The following is a 23,149-nucleotide window of genomic DNA, read 5'->3' on the forward strand; positions in this document are numbered from 1 at the left end:
CTACGAGCGATTGCGCACTCCAGCCCCCAATGCGTGACTCGTGTCCTGGGTTGTGTGGAGTCTCGGGCCCAGGGTCCGCGGCTGATGTTGTGTAATGCCAGGTCGGTGGTTAATAAAGCCCCCCTCATTTGTGATCTTATTTTGGAGGGGTGTGTGGACCTGGCAGGTATTACGGAGACCTGGTTGGGCCAGGAGGGGGGGCTCCCCCTCGTTGAGATGTGCCCGCCAGGTTTCCGTGCATTTCATCAGCCAAGGGCCCAGGGGAGGGGTGGGGGAGTGGCGGTGATTATTAGGGAAAGTCTTTGTCCGAGGGAGACCACTGTTCCTCAGATAGCCGGATGTGAGTCCCTTTGTGTGAAGTGTGGCCGTGGGGTGCAGATGGGTTTGCTGACTACGTACCTGGCTCCCTGCCACGTGGCAGCGACCCTGCCCAAGCTACTCGACGTCATTGCCGGGGTGGCGGTTGATACCCCCAGACTTATTGTCATGGGGGATTTCAACCTTCCATCCGCGGGTGAGACGTCAGAGGCGGCTCGGGAGTTCATGGCTTCCATGACGGCCATGGACCTGACCCAGTTAGTTCAAGGCCCAACTCACATAGGGGGACACACTCTGGATCTGATTTTTGTCTCTGGTCAGTGGTTGAATGATCTTGGTAGAGGGGACCTAGATATTAAACCCTTGTCATGGACAGATCATTCGCTCCTCCAACTAGACTTTCCTACCGCCTTCTCCCGCCGCAGGGAGACGGAGCCAACTAGATGGTTCCGTCCCAGGTGCCTGATGGACCCCGAAAGGTTCCTGACGGAGCTTGGGCTGTTCCCTGAGACCCTAACACACGACTCGACTGAAGAGCTGGTGGCCGCCTGGGAAAGGGCGGCCGCCGGAGCTTTGGACCGCGTCGTGCCTTTGCGGCCTCTGACCCGATGCCGATCTCAACTGGCTCCCTGGTTTTCTGAGGAGCTGAGAGAGATGAAGCGTCAGAAAAGACGCCTAGAGAGCATTTGGAGGACTAGTCAATCCGATTCCGACCGGACACAGGTGAGGTTTTATATCAAGACCTACCTAGTGGCGATAAAAGCGGCAAAGTCTAACCACTTTTCCGCTCTTATCGCATCTGCAGAGAACCGCCCAGCCGCCTTGTTTAGGGTGACCCACTCCCTTCTCCGGGGGGGAGTGCGGGAAGATCCCTTGCAGGGTTGTGCTGAGGATTTTGTACAGTTCCTGCATGATAAAGTCGCTCGGATTCGGGATGGCTTGGACTCCGACTGGATAAGTCCGCGGGAGGAGACGAGGGCAGGTCTTGAGAATGTTATCTGGGAGGAGTTTGATCCTGTGACTCCCGAGGATGTGGACAGGGTTCTGGGTAAGATTAGTGCCGCCACGTGTTTATTGGACCCGTGTCCCTCCTGGTTGGTGCTGGCCTCCCGGGAGGTTACACGAGGCTGGCTCCAGGGGATTATAACTGCTTCTCTGAGTGAGGGTGCCTTTCCTGCCACCTTGAAAGAGGCGGTAGTGAGGCCCCTCCTCAAGAAGCCTTCCCTGGACCCGGCTGAATTAGCTAACTATCGTCCAGTCTCCAACCTTCGTTTTATGGCGAAGGTTGTTGAGAGCGTGGTGGCACGACAACTTCCCCGGCACCTGGATGAAGCTATCTATCTAGACCCGTACCAGTCGGGCTTCAGGCAGGGGTACAGCACAGAAACGGCATTGGTCGCGTTGGTGGATGATCTCTGGAGGGCTCGGGACAGGGGTTGCTCCTCTGTCCTAGTCCTATTAGACCTCTCAGCGGCTTTTGATACCATCGACCATGGTATCATGCTGCAGCGGTTGAGGGGGTTAGGAATAGGGGGCACCGTTCTGCGGTGGTTCTCCTCCTTCCTCTCCGACCGCTCACAGTTTGTGTTGGCAGGGGGACAGAGGTCGACTTCGAGGCATCTCGCATGGGGAGTGCCGCAAGGGTCGGTCCTCTCGCCTCTCCTGTTCAACATTTATGTGAAGCTGCTGGGTGAGATCATCCGTGGTTTTGGGGTGAAGTGTCATCTGTACGCTGACGATACTCAGCTGTACATCTCCACCCCAGACCACCCCAACGATGCCCTTGATGTGATGTCCCGCTGCCTGGAGGCCGTGCGGGCCTGGATGGGGAGGAACAGGCTCAGACTCAACCCCTCCAAGACCGAGTGGCTGTGGCTTCCGGTGCCCCGATATAGTCAGCAGGTGCCATCGCTGACTATTGGGGGTGAATCCTTGCCCCCCACAAAGAGGGCTCGCAATCTGGGTGTCCTCCTGGACGCACGGCTGTCTTTAGAAGAGCACATGACGGCCGTGGCCAGGGGGGCCTTTTATCAGGTTTGCCTGATTCGCCAGTTGCAGCCCTTTCTGGATCGGGACGCCTTGCGCACGGTCACTCACGCCCTTGTCACCTCCCGGTTGGACTATTGTAATGCTCTCTACATGGGGCTCCCCTTGAAGAGCACCCGGAGGCTCCAACTGGTCCAGAATGCGGCCGTGCAGGTGGTTATGGGTGCAACTCGTTGCGCCCACGTGACACCCCTCCTGCGCGAGCTGCACTGGCTTCCAGTGGTCTTCCGGGTGCGATTCAAGGTGTTGGTTACCACCTTTAAAGTGCTCCATGGCATAGGACCCGGGTACCTTCGAGACCGACTTCTGCCACCAATAGCCTCCCACCGACCAGTCCGCTCCCACAGAGAGGGTCTCCTCACGGTGCCATCGGCCAAGTTATGTTGGCTGGCGACACCCAGGGGGAGGGCCTTCTCTGTGGGAGCTCCAGCCCTGTGGAATGAACTGCCCCCGGAAATACATAAGATCTCCGACCTCCGAGTGTTTCGCTGCGCTCTGAAGACCCTGTTGTTCCGCCAGGCCGGGCTATTAACATAACGTTTTAAATTGGGGTATTTTAAATTTCTGGGATTTTAATTGGAGCCTAATTATTTAATGATTTTAAATTTTAACTGTTGTTTTGTTTCTGTGTTTTTAAATAGGCTGTACTATACCGCCTGAAGGGCGGTATAGAAATAAAATTATTATTATTATTATTATTATTATTATTATTATTATTATTATTATTATTATTATTATTATTAACCATCTTGGGATTTTATCGTAGTGTTTTCTCCTTATTTTGGTCCAAATTTTTGCCAATGCTCCTCTGATATAGTGTCTCCTGAAGTGTTCATGTTGCCTTGGTTTTTCCTCCCATAAGAATGCGTGCCAGCCTTTCGACAGGTCAAATCCTTCTAATGCTAACGTTCGTTTATCTTCAAGTGTTATCCAATCTTTGATCCAAGTTAAAGCTGTTGCAGTGTAGTAGGTTTGCCAATTTGGGTGTCCCAGACCACCCTTTTCTCTAGTGTCCTGTAGGTGCTTCAGTTTAATACTGGCTCTTTTCCCTTGCCATATATACTTTAAAGTCATTTTATCAAGGTCTTTGAAATATGATTTCCCTGGATTTATCGGTATTGTTCTAAATAGGTATAATAATTTCGGTAAGATCCTCCAATCTATTCATCTAATCTTACCTTTTCATTAATAACAGTTTTTTTAAAAAAAAACACCATGATTTCTTAGGCATATGTATTTAGTTTTGGTTTGTTTCCCTTTGATCTTTTATAATGTAACGAAGTGCCCTAGAGTAGACTTTTAGGCAAATGTTTTTAATGTAGTACACATTAAAAGTGTGTTTAATCAGCCTTTTTGAAAATTAATGCCAGGCTTCCCAATCTGTTTTACAAAGATGTGCATTTGATGAGATATAAAAAATAATAAAGAATCATTGTGTTTCATATGCCCAGAGAAGCAGCAGAAAGATTGTACAATGTGTGGGAGCCTAATGAAATCTTTTGATGAACTGCTGCAAAAAAGAAACTGATTAGTTCCAAATGAAAAACGATGGCAACTTGTCTGTACAGTCAAATCAAAGAACATTCTACCATGTCCAAGGGTTTTGTTGTAATTCAGACTTTGACATCTTATTATATATAAGGAGCTTTCAAATATGCACTTTTTATTATAGATGTTTAACAATGAGAAAGTCTATGGAAGAAATCAGTAAAATTATAAATTACAATTTAAGAGAAAATTGATACAAAATGTTTTACAGATGGTATATAGCTCCATCAATAATGACCAAAATAGACAAACAATGTTACAATAAATGCTGGAAATTCTGCAATACACATGCCTTACATGAAATAGGTAAGTTTGTGATTATGTTCACATATCAAACCATGGTATGGTTAACTTAATTTTGGCTTCATTAATTATGTTGTACTAGCCACTGTTGTGTAAACCATGGATTATACATAGTATGCTAATCAAGCCATTTGTCTTTCTGTAAATTGGGTGCAGCCATAGATTACCGCAATGTGTAAATCCAACTATTCATTGGAACTGTGCCATTTATAGCTTGAATAATCATTTCTTCATTCTGAACCTATTCAAAGTTATAGGAAAGCCAGTTTAAGAGATTTGGGAGATTTATTATTATTATTATTATTATTATTATTATTATTATTATTATTATTATTATTATTCATATTTCTATGCTGCCCACTCTCCGACGACTCTGGGCGGCTTACACCAAAGACAGTATACTAAATAGCATATTGTTCCCAACAATCTGGGTCTTCATTTTATTCACCTCGGAAGGATGGAAGGCTGAGTCAACCTTGAGCCGGTGAGATTTGATCCACTGATCTGCTGAACTAGCAGTCAGCTGAAGTAGCTGCAGTACTACACTCTAACCACTGCGCCACCTCGGCTCAATAGGTGATTTTCTAATACCTTCTGAGACTAGCTCTTCTGTCTTCCCACAAAATTTTCTACTTATACAAACTCTGAAAGCATTGTTTATAATTGTACCATATTATCCATCAGTTGGCTTAGTTTCAGAAGGTTTTAGAAGTAATTAACCAGCACTGAAGAACAGAAATTGCCTGAATATTATTTTTTTCTTTATATGGAAAAACCATTCAGTTTAAACTGTCACTAACAAACTATAAAAAAGTTATAGTAAAGTATGTTTAATCTTGCTAAAATGCTGTTTTGAGTCTAAGCACTGCCAAAATGCTTCTGAAAAATATAAGATAGTTTTAAACTGACTTTTCTGAAAAGGTCAGTTTTACAACAGTTTGGGCTATAATTCTTTTGGTTCTCCAGTTTTATGATTACTGATTCTCAAGAGGAAATTGCCAGAAAAGAGAATCAGCAAGCATAGTAAACCATGTAAGAGGCTAAGGCCAAACTATAAATCATGATTAATTGAAAAATTATCTGAGACATAGTCACCAGTAGATAAATGGCTTGCAGTTGTGTTTTAAGCTACAAACATGTTGCCAGAAAAGACAAAGGATTGATAAAGAAGAAGGAGAAGGAGTTCAGGCCTATTTAGATATCATGTTATAATAAAACGTGTGTGTGTGTGTGTGTGTGTGTGTGTGTGTGTGTGTGTGTGTGTGTAAAATAACAGGGAAATGGGAAAGGGTAGAGCAAACTAGAATGGAAAATTCAGTGTGAAACTTGATTTCACCATCATGCTGTTGATTTTGTTGAAAAAAAATATATGGAGAAAGATATACAAATTCCATATCCATTTTCCATTCTACTAATAATCACCTATTCTGTACACAGTGTGGGTTGCTGCTGGTTGTAACAACTGGTTCGTCCGGAACCAGAAATGTGAGCACGCGCCTTCCACACCTGCGCATGGCATAAAAAAAACGGCGATTATATAGGACGTGATAGCACCAGGGCGGGTGGGCGGGGCCAGCCACTGGTCGGAACTACCGGTCCACCTGAACCAGTCCGAACTGGCAGCAGCCCATCACTGTCTGTAGTGTATGAGATCTTACCAAACTTTGCTTCCAGTTTTCTCATACATAAGTTATCTTCCTTTCCCTTTTTCATATGCATTGCTTCCTATACCGTTCAGTCTATTCAGATCCATGGCCTGCTTGGCTTACCATTTATCAGTTACCAGAACAGTGCAATCTTTGTTCAGGTTTTAACTTCAATATTTTAAGGCAAGCCCTAGGAATATATACTTGACAACGATATGTAACTTTCTTTTAATTGGTGTTTTTTGTATATTAGCACTTTTGCTAATAAATAAATATTCCAGGGATAGAAGGAAAAAGAGAGAGGAAAGAAGAGGAAAAGAAGCTTGCCTTTTTTTTTTTTTTGAAACAAATTATCAGAAAATAGTAGGAAACAGTCCAGGAGATATTGTGAAGAGTAGGGGCAGAAACTAACAGCTACAGTGTTAGCAATGATGTCTGCTTCTAAAAGTTGTTAAAGAGAATACCTTGAAAGATCTACAATATAAATAGCTGAAACTAACTTTAGTATTAAAGTATAAATTAATTTTTGATGTACTGAAAAAAAATGTGGATTATAAAACAGAAATTATAATTAAACTGGAAACGCAATTGATAAGTCAAGATAGACCTGGATAATGACTCTTACCGGATTTATAAAAGAGGGTTGCTAATGCCAAAAATTAATGTTTGAGATAGGAAAAAAAAAAACCAGATTAGGAGTTGTATTTATTGAAAAATTTATATTATACAAGTAAAGTGAGGTCGGATAGACCTAATTGATTTATAAATGTAAATTAGGTTGTTCTGCCTCCCCAGGAATATATTATAGATATACTGTACCGAATATTAAGTTATTAAGGTACTACTTATAGGCTTATATGTTATTTGTTTTATTGTTCTTTATGTCTTATTATTCACCATTTATATGGTGTATTGTCTTCTTTTTTACTGATAAATGTAAATAAAGATTATTTTTAAAAAAAAGGAAAAAGAAAAACTGCAGAGAGATCCAATTCTATCATAGCATCTGAATGAGTGAAAGATCTAGAAACAAATGGAAGCAGTACAAAGCAACTTTTGGAAACCCTTTGTGGACTTTTTGTTGACAGCAGAACCAAAATTTTAATAATTTAGGGATTTGTGTATTTATAAGGGATGGATTAAGACCAGGAGCTGACTATATCTCAGATCATGAGCTTCTCGTTGCAAAATTTAGCCTTAAATTGAAGAAAGTAGGGAAAAGCACTAAGCACTCAGGTTTGAACTAAATCATATCCCTGATATATATACAGTAGAGGTGACATACAGATTTAAGGAATTAGATCTGATAGACAGAGTGCCTGAAGAACTATGGACAGAGGTTTGCAACATTGTACAAGAGGTAGCAACTAAAACCATCCCAAAGAAAAAGAAATGCAAGAAAGCAAAATGGCTGTCTGAGGAAGCTTTGCAAATAGCTGAGGAAAGAAGGGAAATGAAAGGCAAGGGAGAAAGAGAAAGATACACCCAATTGAATGTAGAATTCCAGAGAATAGCTAGAAGAGATAAGAATGCCTTCTTAAATGAACAGTGCAAAGAAATAGAAGAAAACAATAGAATAGGGAGGACCAGAGATCTCTTCAAGAAAATTGGAGATATGAAGGGAACGTTTCATGCAAAACTGAGCATGATAAAGGACCAAAATGGCAGGGACCTAACAGAGGCAGAAGAGATTAAGAAATGGCAGCAAAATTACTCAGAAGAACTATACAAGAATGAGCTTAATGCCCCTGATAACCACGATGGGGTGGTCACTGACCTCAAGCCAGATATCCTGGAATGTGAAGTCAAATGGGCCTTAGGAAGTCTGAGCAACAACAAATCTAGTGGAGGTGACAGCATTCCAGCTGAGCTATTCAAAATCTTAAAAGACAATGCAGTAAAAGTGCTACACTCAACTTGACAGCAAATTTGGAAAACTCAACAGTGGCCACAGGATTGGAAAAGGTCAGTTTACATTCCAATTCCAAAGAAAGGCAATGCCAAAGAATGTTCAAACTATAACACCATTGCACTCATTTCACATGCCAGTAAAGTTATGCTTAAAATCCTACAAGCTAGGCTCCAGCAGTATGTGGATCGAGAACTACCAGAAGTACAGGCAGGATTTCGAAGGCAGAGGAACTAGAGATCAAATTGCCAACATATACTGGATCATGGAGAAAGCTAGGGAGTTCCAGAAAAACATCAACTTCTGCTTCATTGACTATGTTAAAGCCTTTGATTGTGTGGATCACAAAAACTGTGCCAAATTCTTAAAGAGATGGGATTACCAGACCATCTTATTTGTCTCTTGAGATACCTATATGCAGGTCAAGAAGCAACAGTGAGAACAGGACACGGAATCACTGATTGGTTCAGAATTGGGAAAGGAGTCCAGCAAGGCTGTATACTGTCACCCTGCCTGTTGCCTGTTCTGTCCCCTCCCACAAGTGGCCTTGCAGAAGCTCAAATAGCCCGGCAGTAACAAATGCAGGCTAGAGAGATTGAAGCTGGCCCTTTAATAAACAGTTCTCTTTCAAAAGTATATCAGTTCAGTAGTTACCGGCAATGTTCCAAAGGTATATCAGTTCAGTAATTACCGGGCAATGTTCCAGAGGTCTTGGCAGATGGCCAGCAGGCTAATGCAGAAATGCAGACTCCTTTTCAAAACTCAAAACTAGCAGTTCTAAATTCCACTGCATCCAAAACGCCAACAAATTGTTCACCACGCCTTTCCGGCCCAGCCACACCCCTTTTATACTTTGTAGGGTGTGGCCCTACGTCTCCTAACCACACCTCTTGGGATGTGGCAATAGCTGTTCTCTATGACATCTCCTACGTCTCTCTCTTGCATCCAATAGGGGCTCCCTCTCCTCGTTACCGGCCTCTGTTTCCTCCTCAATTTGGCTGGGGTCTAGAGGCATGTCAGCATGTCACTGCATTTTTGTATTTACCAGCTGAGCTCATTATTTCTGGACTGTCAGACTTTCCGTAACTTGCCAAAATTTCTTATCAGTAACTGATACTACGTATATCTGCATTCCTTTCTTTCTACTTCACACTTTTCTTTGTTCTCTTGCCAGAGAAGTCCGGCTGCTGAGAAGTAGCCGGTAGAAACTTTGCAAAAATGTAACAATTTAATTATTTTAGATAGTTAGATGTTTTATTTTCTTTACAATAAATATGAGTTTAATTAGAAGATGTATTCCGGTTTTATTTTTCAAAAGTATACACAAGGAAAATGCCACGATCCAGGGAATTACCCCAGGAAGGTAATGGGGCTAATTGCCTCTGACACAGCAACTGTCAGTTCTTGCTGACTCACCAGTGAAGACAGCCCTTCCAGCACATAGCTCGTGCCAGCTTCCTCCATATCATCCTCCGACTCAGCATGTGAAGATAAATCAGCCTTTGGGGCCAGAGTCATAACATCGCCTTTAACTTATATGCATAGCACATCATGAGAAAGACAGGTCTAGATTAATAAAAAATTGGAATTAAGATTGCCGGGAGAAATATCAACAACCTCAGATATGCAGATGATATCACTATAATGGCAAAAAGCGAAGAGGAACTAAAGAGCCTCTTGATGCGGGTACAAGAAGAAGAGTACAAAAGTTGGCTTGAAACTCAATATTAAGAAAACTAAGGTCATGGCATCCATCCCTCTCAATTCCTGGCAAATAGATGGGGAAGAAATAGAGGTAGTGACAGATTTTATTTTCCTGGGCTCCAAGATCACCACACATGGGGACTGCAGCCAAGAAATTAAAAGACGCTTGTTCCTGGGGAGGAAAGCTATGGCAACTCTAGACAGCATTCTAAAAATCAGAGACATCACCCTGTCAACAAAAGTGTGTATACTCAAGGCTGTGGTTTTCCCAATTGCAATGTACGGCTGTGAAAGTTGGACCATAAGAAAGGCTGAGCTCCAAAGAATTGAGGCCTTTGAACTAAGGTGCTGGAGAAGACTCCTGAGAGTCCCTTGGACTGCAAGGGATCAAACCGGTCAGTCCTAGAGGAGATCAACCCTGACAGCTCTTTAAAAGGCCAAATCCTGAAGATGAAACTCAAATACTTTGGCCACCTAATGAAAAGGAAGGACTCACTGGAGAAGAGCCTAATGCTAGGAAAGATTGAGGGCAAAATAAGAATGGGACGATAGAGAATGAGGTGGCTGGATGGAGTCACTGAAGCAGTAGGCATGAGCTTAAATGGACTCCAGAGGATGCTAGAGGACAGGAAGGTCTGGAGTAATGTTGTCCATGGGGTTGCAATGGGTCAGACACAACTTCGCAACTAACAACAACAACAAGAGATGGATTATGGGAAGATGAGATATTTGCATATAATCATATAGAAAATGAAGAATTAGTGGGTTTGTTTGTATTTCCGATGAAAACTTTAAAATTTCTTTTCTCTTTTTCTTATTTTTTCCTTCCCATCCCCCCACTCCCCCTTTTTTTCTTGCTGTTTCTATTTTCCATTTCTTTATATTTCTTTTCTGGTTTGTGTTTAATTCATATTATCTTTTATTGTATTTTAGTAAAGTAAAAATACTTTAGTAAAGTAAACATATTTTTAAAAGAGGAAGAGAATTGTTTGTTGGATTTGAAGATTTAAAATGGCCAAAGAAAATAGGGAAAATATTAAAATGATAATTACTTGGTAAAGAGCTATAGTGGCGCAGTGGTTAGAGTGCAGTACTGCAGGCTACTTCTGCTGACTGCTGATTGCCAGCAGTTTGGCAGTTGAAGTCCCACCGGCTCAAGGTTGACTCAGCCTTCCATCCTTCCGAGGTCAGTAAAATGGGAACCCAGATTGTTGGGGGCAAGAGGTTGACTTTGTAAACCACTTAGAAAGGGCTGTAAAAGCACTGTGAAGCAGTATATAAGTGTAAGCGCTACTGCTATTGTTAAATAGAAGAGTGAAAAGCATAACTATATGTCTTTTTCTATTTTCACTCTATTTTGTTTTTTCTTACTTTTGATTTTTTTGTTTATTTGTTTTGTATATTTTTATTGTACAATACTGAAAAATTCTAATAAAGAACATATCAGGAATATATAGTATGTGCTGGGCCATAAGATGAAAATACTTTTAATAATTTTCCAAAATAGTATATTATCACTGCACTTTTATAATAGCTACTCAAATAAATTATTATTTGAATGATGTAATTAAATAGTATGGCAACTTATTTGCAAAATTCACATTTAGTTAAAGAAAAAATAATAGCTTTATATATAATATAAATATATAATCATTTCAAATCAATTTGAAGATACTGTAGTTCCAGTTCTAAATTCTAAAATTCAGAATTAGTCATTGTGCTTTACTGCAATGACCTCAGACTATGCAGCTGCAGAACTGTTGTTTTTCCTTCTTAGTGAGCCAGGCCTACTTAGCAAAGTTGAGGATGAAACTTCTGCTACTTTCATCCTCAACTTTGTAGGCTTTATCCATTAGTGTTTTCAAAGCAATTGTACTTTCATTTTATAAAAGTCCTCCAGGGAAAGGAACAGAACATTATATGTGTTTCTACATCCTTGGCTGTAAAATAATATATTAAAGTGATATACTTTATATGCTATATGCTAACTTTGTAAACCACTCAGAGAGGGCTGTAAAGCACTTTGAAGCAGTATAGAAGTCTAACTAATAAATAAACTAATAAATACTGTCTTTCAGAAATGATACAGCTGCTGATGGTCATGTTGTGTTTCATACATAGAAACAATCCCTTTCAAATGAGCCACTAGTTGTTTCATTTTAATTGTCCATTATTTGTAATCCAATATTTTTTCATATCTGATATGTTGATCATAATGACTAATACCATCTGGATAGAGGGTAGATATGGTTAGAAGTATTGGATTTGTGTATCTTCCATCTTTTTAGAGTTTAGGTATCACTAAGTCTTAGTTTAAATGGGGATATGAAGTTTATAGCTGGCAATATTTGGCTTACACTAGCCACCAGTTGTATAAAATAAAAATCTGATTTAATACAACCGCTGTACAGGGTAGTCCTCAATTTACAACATAGGCCAGCAGGATTAGGACTGATCTGATCTGATCTCCAATGGGATGATGTACCACAGGACAGATGGTATGACAGAAAAGGCTCTCTTCCTGGGCTCCACCAGATGCCAGTTCTAGGCTGATGCAACCCAGAATATTTCCTTGGTACAGGATCTGATATGAGCTGTAATTGGGGAAAGGCAAACAACCCAGTCCCATGACATGTAGGGCTTTATAAGTCATTACCAGCACCTTGAATTGAACCCAGAAGTTAAATATTGCTGTTCATACAGAGATGTAAAGTACACTGATAACAGAGCACATTTAATTTCCCTCACAGATGCATTTTGCAGGAGTTGAAATTTTTCAGTACAGTGTTAATCTTCAAGAAGAGCCCCATGCCGAGCATATTGAAATACTCCATAAGACAGATGACCAAAGTGATTGATATTAGAACAACCCAGTCCAGGAATGGCTGCAACAGGTGCACAGCACAAAGAAGAGTCCCATGCCGAGCATATTGAAATACTCCATAAAACAGATGACCAAAGTGATTGGTATTAAAACAACTCAGTCCAGGAATGGCTGCAAAGGCCTTTTGCATTTTCTAATAGTCCTGGAAATGGAATGGTTTCAGGGTCACAATCCATTGGACCATAATGACATTACTTTCAACCCACTTTCTGGATACCAGTTTCATGTCTTGTAAAGGATGAATTCCTCATCAATCGTCATTTATAGGAAGGAGGCTCTTCAACTTTGTCTTCCAAATAGTTGGACTATTAAATATGTTTAGGAAAGTAGAAATCTACATCTTCCTTTCCCCATCAGTTCTTGATTGCTCAATTAAACTTATTCCAGGAGCTCCTACTGCAAGAGTTCCTACTTGCAATCTATACCACACGTTGCAAGCATACTCAGTTTGCTTAAAAGAATTCATAACAAGACTTTATAGAGAGGGTTTACCATCCTCTTAGCTCTCAAACATTGTGGATAATATATTTACCTGCTTTCTGTAACTTCTATTAACAGAAGTCATGAGTTTTCATTAGGTCAGACATCAATCAGGTTCACAACCTAATTCAAATGAATGAGGTGATAATTTTTCATAATTTTTGTGTATATAATAATATTTTTTAACCTTTCATAAATGCATATCATCTAATTGACTATATAATGGCAATTCTAATTGTAGGAAAAAGATGTGGAGGAAGGGGAGGCTGAGTGATAAAGCAGGTTGAAAAGTTCTCCGTTTAGCCATTCTCTTTTAATTTTACCAAATAGTTTCAGACATACAAAAGTAGACCAAGAGAAAGCTAGACTGAAAAATGGTACATAAGATACAATAAAAGCTGAAATTTCTTAAGAAAAGAATGCTAAATACTGTATTTCCCCCAAAATAAGACCCAACCAGAAAATAAGCCCTAGCATGATTTTTGGATGCTCGTAATATAAGGCCTACCCCAAAAATCAACCCCGGTTAAGATTATCAGCCCTGGGCATGGCCAGCACAGGAGGCTGCAAGCGCACGGGGCTGATAGTGTCTGGCAGCAGCTGCAGCCTGCTACATCTTGGCCGGAACACACTGGGGCTGCACAGCCCATGCAGTGCAGATGAGTTTGAGCTCTGCAACCACAGGGCCAGCCCTCCAAGCAGCAGGCAGAGGCAGAGGCAGAGGGAAGGAAGTATGCAATCCAGCCTGTCAGATGCATCTTGAGGCTGCCTGCCCTATCACAGCCACAGTCAAGCAAAGACAGAGGAGGCTCATCCAGGGATGTGGCAGAGCTGAAGAATGACTTTGGATGGCAGGGGCCGAGTGTGCAGGAACCGCAGCATAGCTCCACCCTGCCATCTGCCTCACCTCATGGTAGTGGCACCAGCATCAGATGGAGGCAGAGGCATGGGGGGGGAGTCACGTGATCCACCCCACCAGAATGATGTGCGGTTGCCTGCTCCATCACAGCTCCAGGCAAAGTGAGCTGGAATCGATAGATGGCCACATGGCACATCCAGTGGGCTGTATTATGTGCCTCCTCCCCATACCTCTGGATCTCTCTGCTGCTTAGAGGGCTGACCTGGGGGTTGTAGGGCTTGGACTCACCTGCTGTGATGACCCAGGGCACGACACAGAGATAACATAAACAGCTGGCAGTTCAAACCATCCCTTTATTGCTCCAAAGCTCCCCAAATGCTCCCACATTACTGGCAAGTCCCAGAGCAAAGTGAAAAAAACAACAACCCCACACTAACCTCAAGCAGCCTCTGGCTGCAATTAGTCCAGCCCAGCACTGTCTGCACCAAGGCTGCATGGCAATAAATCCCAAATGTATTTAGGAAAATAAGAGCCAAGCAAGAAGTTCAGGGAGCAAAAGATCCAGAGAATTACTCCAGAATGCCAACAAGGAATGCAAGGACTCTTGGCAACTTCAAACATCAGCATACAACACTTCAGGAACTCAGTGTTTGTTTCCAACAAATGCCCCTCCCCATGGCATCTCCTTAAGTCTCATTCCCCAGGTGTGCCTGGTGAAGCTGGGTGGAGCCTCTCCTCACATGTGGCCTGCTCCGTCTGCACTGATCATGTCTTCTCTGCACTCTCTGAGCCCTTGCATCAGGAGGAGGTGGTTCTTACTCCTCGTCTGAGTGCTGTCTCTCTTCCCTGCCTGCAGGCCTTACTAATTCCGAACAGACTTGCCTGGACAGATTCTGCCCTTCCCAGTTTCATCCAAGGCCAACAGAGCTGCCCTCTCACTCACTGTCAGTTCTTGTTCCAGCTCATCTTCTGCCACAGATTCAGACTCCGACAGGGGCATGACAATTGCACTGCATGGTCTGCACAACTCCAAAGTGCGCCAGCCAAGTGGCTGGCAGGCTGCAGCTGCTGCCAGACAACATCAGCCCCCACACGCTCGCCACCTCTTGTGCGTGTGTCAGGAGGTGGGGCAGCCAGCTGGGCTGATCACCCTGATACTGTGTTTCCCCCAAAATAAGCCCTAATGCATCTTTTGGAGCAAAAAAATAAGAAGAAAGGTTCTATTTTCAGGGAAACACAGTGTTGCTAGTTTGATTATTCTGGTTAGGCCCAATATAAGAGACTGTAGACTTTCTTGTGTCAATAATGTTTATTTCTCATCTTCCTCAGGAACACTTTTGGACTGCTAGAAGTCTGACAGGAGTAAAGGCTTATATACAGAGGAGGCGGAGCAAATGGTAAGTAGTAACCAATGGCAAGGGACACAATGACATCACATAATGACATATATACAAGTACACATATTTACAGAGAGCAAGTTAGGTATTTTCAATTGTAACAAATCCCCCTCTAAAATACCTAACCAATGGTGGGTTATTTACATTATATATGTACATTAAGTTTAGAGGTCAAATATACATGTTGTTTGGTTGCTAATGGCTTAGTGAGGATGTCAGCGATTTGTTCATTAGTATCGCAATGAACAGCCTTAATGAACCCTATACTTGACAATTGCCTTACATGTTTATATTTGATATCGATATGTCGAGATCGTTGGCCTATTGCTTCGGAAGCTGATATATCTATTGCTGCTTTATTATCTTCATTGATAATAATTGGATAAATAGGTTCATCCCATACATTAGATAACAAATCATCGAACCAGGTTAGATTATTGACCGCTTTGGATAGACAAACGTACTCGGCTTCTGCTGTAGAAGTGGCAATTAAGTTTTGTTTGCCAGTGTACCAATGCACCGTACAACCATTTATAAGAAAAACATATCCAGAGGTGCTTTTTCTGCTTTTTGAATCAGCAGCCCAGTCTGCATCAGCGTAGTAGGTCAACGTTGGTTTTCCAGAAATGAATGGTTCTAAGTATAGACATACATTAACGCTAGATTTCAGATATCTCAAAATTCTCTTAGTTCCTTCCCAATGGTATAAGTTAGGATTGCTTACATGTCTTGACAACAAATCAACGGCAAGGGTAATATCAGACCTAGTCCAATTAGATATGTATAATAAGGACCCAATAATTGATTGATATAAAGTGTTATCTTTGAATGGCTCGTGTTCATTGTGCACATTTCTATAAAAATCAGTTGACATGGGAGTTTCACAAATTTTTGAGTTAATCATATTGCACTTTTGTATGAGTTCTATAATTTTATCTTTCTGAGACAATTTGAAACCCTTATCCGTTTTATCAATTTGGACTCCTAAATACTTGTTTACCTTTCCTAATATTTTTAAATTGAAATGTTTGCCCAATTGTTTAGCAAAATCATCACATTTAATCTTATCACGTCCAAAATATAATATGTCATCAACATAAATCAAAACATATTTAATAGAATCATTATTTCTTTTTGTGAAAAAACAAAAATCAGATGAAGTAGCTATAAAACCCATACCATTAAGTATCTTTGATAAACATTCATACCACCGCTTGCCAGACTGTTTTAGTCCATAAAGACTCTTATTCAATAGCCAAATTTCTCCCTTTTTTGTATCCTTTCCTGGGGGGGCTTTTACATAAATTTCTTTATCAAGATCAGCATGTAGATAAGCTGTCTGTACATCAAATTGATATACTTCTAGATTTAAGATGGAAGCTAATACCAATGCTGTTTTCACACTTTCTGATCTAACGGTTGGAGAGTATGTGTCCTCATAGTCATCTGGAAATCTTTGGGCAAAGCCCTGAGCCACTAACCTGACTTTATATAGGAATTTACCATCCTCTAGCTCCTTGATTTTATAGATCCATTTAGTGCCAATGGGGGACTTCTCTGTGGGTAGATCTGTTGGTGAGTATACATTTAATTCTTTCAAACTGTCCATCTCTTTTTTCATTGCTTCCTCCCACTTACTTTTTTCTTCTAGAGGTAACTTTAGTATGTCATCATATGTATTGGGAGTCAGGTGTTTACCTTGGATAGACAGTACATAATCATCTAATCTTTTAGGGATTGTGCCTCTATTGGATCTAATGGGCCTATTCTGGGGATGTTCATCGCTATGCATATATTTAGTTTCTTTTTCTGTTAATTGGTCTACCTTCAGAGTGGGATGTCCTTTCTTCCATTCATCATTAATTACTTTTGGGTATTTGATTTTGCTCGTTGTTATACTTTTGGGGTTGGTATCTGATGTATAATGTTCTGTGTGTGTGTGTGTGTGTAGTGTTTTTTGATTCTGGATATATTTCGTTGAGATGTATTTTTGACCAGTTCATGTGTTCATGAAACATGGCAGATCTGGATACAATGAAATGGTTATTTTTATCAATGAAGCGATATCCCTTGGTTCCTGATTCGTACCCCATAAATATTAGTCTTTTGGATACTTTCTCTCCTTTGCACCTTAATTGTGTGGGGACATATACATCAGCAGTTACACCAAATACGTGTAAATGTCCAATTTTTGGTTTTCTTCCATACATGAGTTCGTATGGAGTTTTGTTGATTGTACTTGACCATAAGCGGTTTATAGTGTAATTGGAATAAGTAAGGGCCTCAGCCCAGAATGATTGGCTCAAGCCAGCATCGTCTAACACACATTTAACCATGGTTTGTAGCAAACCATTTTTCCTTTCAGATACTCCATTTTGAAAAGGGGAGAAGGGACAAGATTTAAAGTGCAATATTCCTTGTGATTTTAGCCAATTTGAAAATTCATTGGATAGGAATTCCGACCCCCTGTCAGTCATTATTTGTTTAATTTTAATATTGTGTTGTGTTTCTACCATTTTAAAGAACTCCTTAAATTTTTTGAAAACTTCACTTTTGTGGTTAAGGGTGTATACAAAACCGAATCTATTGTAGTCATCGACTATGGTTAGAAAGTATCTTTTTCTATATTTAATTGAAGGTTTCATTGGGCCTACTACATCCATATGGACTAATTGAAAAATTGAGTGTGTGGTGCGAGTGGCTTTTTTGGGTTTAGGTTTATTTTTAAGTTTGGATGAATTGCACACTGAGCATTCCAAATAATTTTTACAGTTCTTTATTTTTAAATCTTCGGAACATTCTAACATCTTTCGTATGACAGGAAAACTTGCGTGTCCTAGTTTTCTGTGGAGTAAGTGGCTACAATTATCGTGTATAGGTTTTCCATTGTGTAAATTTTCAGACATATTAGTATCAGTAGTTGATGCATTATTATCATTACCCTCATTATGACTATCTGACTTTGCCTCTTTGTTTTTCAATTGATAGTTTGCGTAGATTAATTCATTACTTTGTGGTAGTAGATATGTTAGTCCATCATTTGTGAATAGTTTACCTATGTTTCTGTTGTTTTTAGTCATAAATACCTTTCCACCTTTGAAAGTGGTCTCTACTTCATTTTCTATACTTAATTGTAGAGTTGCCAATATATTACTTGGAATTTCAGGTACAAATAGCACCCCCTCTATTTTTCCTATACCCTTTATATACGTGTCTCCCATTCCTCTTACTAGGACTTCATTTTGGTTTGCTACTTTAATATTTCTTTTCAGTGAAGTTGCTTAATATTTTTCTATTGTGAGTTGTATGACATGTGGCCCCAGAATCGATGAGCCAAGTGTTGAGTGAATCAGATGTTAAAGTGTCACTGTTTCTTATTCCATATAGTGATCCTTTCTTATTTTCCCTAGGGTTATTTCTGTACATCTGTCTTTCTCTAGAATGTGGTGATTCCCTGCGTTTATATCTGTAGTCAGGGGAAGTTCTGTCTAAGAAATGTATTCTCCTATCTTTGTGTTGATATGTGTCACTGTATCCTGTGTTTTTGGGGCAGTCTCTTTTTTGATGTCTTTCAGATCCACATATTAAACATTCATGTGGGTATCTGTCTCTAACTCTAAAATCTGTCCTTTTTTTATTTCTACCTTCCCTTTGTTGTGCATATCGCTCCTTTCTAAGTCTATCTTCAGTAATAAGTTTATTAGTAAGGTTTTCTAAGGTAATTTGTTCTATACTTAAGTTATCGATTAAGGTAATATAGTTATCCCAGCTGTGGTCTAATGAATTGATTATAATGCTTTTCATAGTGTTATCAGAAATAGTTTCCCCCCTTTGGATAAGATCTGCCCTGATTGCGTTCAGATTCAAAATATGTTCACTCATAGAGGTATCATGTTTTAGTTTGGCAGAATAGAATTCTCTAGAAATTTTTGTGGTGGTGGCTACACTTTTGCTATAGAACAAATTGAATAATTTTTGGTATGTTTCAAATACGGTTAGATTATGTTCAATACTGGGAAGTATACTTGGGGAAACAGAGGCAATTAATATATAATATGCTTTGTGATGGAGGCAGTCTATTTCATAAGTCCAAGGTTTGTCTGGTGGATTATCAATAAAAAATAAAACATTCTCTTTCAAATATGTAATCTGTAAACACTGGTTCCATTCCATTAAATTGCTCCCATCTAATCTTAATTTTATAAAGTCTGAAGATAGTGTCCCTGATGTTGTGAAGTGTTATTTATGTTTAGGAGCTGTCCATGGTTTAAGACCTTAGCATACTCGCAATAAGGCCTGGGTATGGTAGATGCATGTCTGTATTTACTTATCTCTATGTTCTGGCTGGATCTGCGCTGACTTGTATCTATGTCTTCTTCTTTTTTCTTTGCAGGTTCGTTCTGCGCATGCTCAGTCCTCATTCTTCTCCAGCAGTCGACGAGGGAGGATCCTGTGTTTGCAGCTCCCGGGGTGAAGTCCCAGTCAGCCTTCTGTTCTTCGGCTTTGTTTCCGGAGGGCCTCTGGTGACTGAAGAATGCCTGGGATGCTGCCCTGCTCATCGGGGAGTCTCCGAAGTCGCGACGATTGAGGAAGAAGCCACCGGAGGCTTGTCGGCCATTTTCTTCGAAGCAGTCAGGAAGTGGAGTTCGAGGTGGGCTGCCATTGTTGATGAAGCCGGGTTGCTCAGCAAGTCGTTCTTCAGTAGGTAAGTATGATTGCCAGTGCGTCTTTTTTCGGGTGGCTAGGTCTTTCTTTAGACAGTTTATTTCTTTTTGACTTTTGGTAGGTGATAGTTTAGAATTTTCTTTTTCATTTTCTGGTTGTTCGTTTGGTATTTTTAGTTTAGTCCCGAGTGCTGCAGTCAGCACCTGTATAGCGTTATCTATTTCTAGTTCAGTAGGTTGGGTTTTGTTTTGTTTAAATAGTTGTTTTTTATTTGTTTCTGAACTCGGGTAGTCATCTTCTTGGTAGGTTTTGTTGCCTACTTTGTAGTTTGAGGTTTGGGATTCTTTTAGTAATTGGTCGGCCATTTTGGGAGTATTAGGTGGGTAAGATGGCTGCCATGAAAAAGGCGGGAAGCTGTCGCTATCTTCGGTGTCGTTTTTAAAGTCAGGGGTTGAGTTTCTTACCTTGTATTTTTCTTGTTTGTTATTTTCGCTATCTGCTGCTGTTCCGTGGTCGTTTATCATGCTGCGGATTTTCACAAGCAGATTTGATTCAACTGTAATTGTTTCTATTAATTCTAGTATTTTTCTTTTTACTTCATCTTCTTTGTTTGGGGTTGAGAAAAGTTCTTCTGCTCCAGCTAGTGGTTGTTTGTTTTGTGTTAGCAGTTCATTTTCTTGTAATTGTGTTTGTTTCTTCATGTTTTCAATTGGTGTATATTTATCAGGAGTCAGCTGAGCTGCCATTCTTTTTGTTATATATCTGGTGGCAGGTCTTCTTTTGTCTTTTTGTGAGTCTTGCATCTTTATGTTTGGTTGGGCCTACCAAACCATCCTCTTGCTACCAATTTGTTGTTAGTTTGATTATTCTGGTTAGGCCCAATATAAGAGACTGTAGACTTTCTTGTGTCAATAATGTTTATTTCTCATCTTCCTCAGGAACACTTTTGGACTGCTAGAAGTCTGACAGGAGTAAAGGCTTATATACAGAGGAGGCGGAGCAAATGGTAAGTAGTAACCAATGGCAAGGGACACAATGACATCACATAATGACATATATACAAGTACACATATTTACAGAGAGCAAGTTAGGTATTTTCAATTGTAACACACAGTATATATCTAATCAACTGCCAGTATGAGAAATGCAGAACAAGATGTCCATTATGTTGTGTAAAAGGCAGAAAAAAGCAAGATATTTAAAAAGTGCACAGCAAAAGAGAAAAAAGAAAAGAAAAACTAACACCTATAAACATATTATTCCCTCTATTGAATACTGATTAATATATAAGTACAAGATTAATTTCTTACCCCTTGCAAAACAGGCCCAAAAGATTTTAAACTACCAAATCCATTTGCAAATTACTAACCTGTCATCTATATACTATATTAATTACAAAATAGTTAACAGGAAGAACATCAATAATAAAGACAAGTTTAAAGTTTCAAAAATCCCTGTTAACAAACTATTATTGTGAACAACTTGTAGAAAATTTTCCATGGTATTTTATCCATCCCATATTATCCCAAAGATTAACAGTAATTTGTTCTGGATTAAATATCCACATTTGTTTCTTAATGCCATTTCTTATCAATTGTTGTCTGATTAAATATAATAATTTCCAAAGTTGGTCAACCCAAAAAAGTCTAGATAAAAATAGTTCCATTCTCCCATCTACTTTGATCCTCCTGGAAAGCTAACTTGCTTCTCCTCTCAGTGTAATTTTTACTATTGTAAAAGACTGTAGACATAAACTTCAAAGAGATGTATGCCATCAGCTCAGTTGATTCTAAATTTATATAATCCCAATTTCTTTCCAACAAATCACATTCCTTTTTTGAATCCTCTGAATATATTCCACAGCCATTATCATTTCATAAAACTTTTTGAAGGAGCTTTCAACTAAAAACTGCACATTACTAAACAGTCTTTTCCGCTATCTCTCTTTGTTTGTAATGTGACCCATTGTTGCTTTGTATAAATTAGCCAGTGAACAAAAAACACTAAAGCAAAGTGAAAAAGGAAATTAAAGGAACAGGAAAAATATTTTCTAGATAAGTTGCTCAAAAGTTAAAAGAAAATAAACTCCAAATATGTTATGTTAATATTGTAAAGTGCAAAAACGCTGTGGTAAAACTCTAATATTGATATAAATCAAATAAAAGAACTTTACCATCAAAGGACATGCCATGTTTCTATATAGAAAATCAAGAGTTATTCAAAACAACAACATAAATCAAAAGAAGGAGGAATAAAAAACAGATAAAATCCAGCAACTTTTAAAGGCAAAAATGCAAAATAAAGCAATAAATAAAATGAAAGTTAATACCCAGGCATCCTTAGAAAATAGAATGTTGAAAGGAAAATGATTGCTCTAACTTTCTGACCACTCCCAAAGGGAATTCAAATCTTCAAGACTTCTCTTCCGGACTTCCGGTGGCATCGCAGGCACTGAGGACGCTCTTTTCTTGAGCGCCAGCCCCGCGATCTCGTAAAGCTGCTAGAACAGCGCAAATCAGCTGTCTAGCGGCTTGAAAACTTTCTCCCCAGGAAAAGGTGAGGAAGAGAGCAGACAGGCATAGGTAGAGTTCCCCAAGGAGCCCCAGGAACAATTCTGGGGCTCGAAGGGTGAGAGCTCCCTGGAAGCCTGACAGAGCTCCGGATCCGGGACGTTTCTGCTTCAAGCAGAAGAAGACGCCGCGACCACCCCTGCAAACAACGCTTGGAATAAACATCATTTGGAAGCAGGCTGAGCAAACTCAGGAGAGATCAGATCTGCAAGTACTGAACTTTAACTCCAAATGTGTATTACTTCCTTCTGACTTATTAAGGGGAGAAAGTGAAACCAAGATGCCGACTGAGCTTTAATGGGGTGTGAAAGTGAAAGTTAAAAAGGAAAGTTTCTTTTAGTGTTGGCAGCCCCTGTTCAAAATTAGAGATTTGTGGGGGGGGGGGTTAAAAAAAGGAGAAGATTAAAGATTACAGCAGTGATTTCTAAAAAAAAAGGATTGATATTATTTAAAGACTGATTTCTGGATTTGGTGGATCTATTGTTCTGGCAGCTGATTAAATTTAAATTGGAAACTAAAAATGGCTTCAAGTTAAGGCTATTGTCCCCAAAAGTGCTGGGACTTCGCCAGCTCAAACGTCCAGATTGCAATCTCTCTCTGTTCCAACAGAACCAACAATATTAACATTTGAAATGTTGCAGGAAGCCCTCAAAACACAAGCCTCTGTTACAGAAAAAAAATTGCTTCAATGTTTCAGGAGCAAACTCGAGAAATTGCTGAAGAAATAGCTCAGGTCAAAGAGACTATTCAAAAACGAAACCAAGAAATTAGAGAAGATATTATTATGGCAGTACAAGGATTGGCAGGACACATTGAAGCA

General features: G+C 40.1%; 1 protein-coding gene across 1 annotated transcript; it reads left to right on the forward strand.

Moving 5' to 3' along the window:
- The first annotated feature begins 215 nt into the window (after positions 1-215).
- LOC148114297 (uncharacterized) lies at positions 216-8,968 on the forward strand. The gene is made up of 2 exons (XM_087893683.1): positions 216-1,215; positions 8,945-8,968. Exons 1-2 carry the CDS (start codon positions 217-219, stop codon positions 8,966-8,968), a joined length of 1,023 nt encoding a protein of 340 aa, XP_087749809.1. The 5' UTR covers position 216.
- Positions 8,969-23,149: the final 14,181 nt, after the last annotated feature.

Source organism: Pantherophis guttatus, chromosome 4 (genome assembly GCF_059756535.1).
Source record: "Pantherophis guttatus breed Tessera chromosome 4, ASM5975653v1, whole genome shotgun sequence".
In the NCBI taxonomy this organism is placed as follows: Eukaryota; Metazoa; Chordata; class Lepidosauria; order Squamata; family Colubridae; genus Pantherophis; species Pantherophis guttatus.

Coding starts and splice junctions, on each gene's coding strand:
- LOC148114297 (XM_087893683.1), top strand. CDS start 217: ATGTGCCCGCCAGGTTTCCGTGCATTTCATCAGCCAAGGGCCCAGGGG. Junction 1,216..8,944: donor AGGGTTGTGCTGAGGATTTT/GTACAGTTCCTG, acceptor TTCTCTTGCCAG/AGAAGTCCGGCTGCTGAGAA.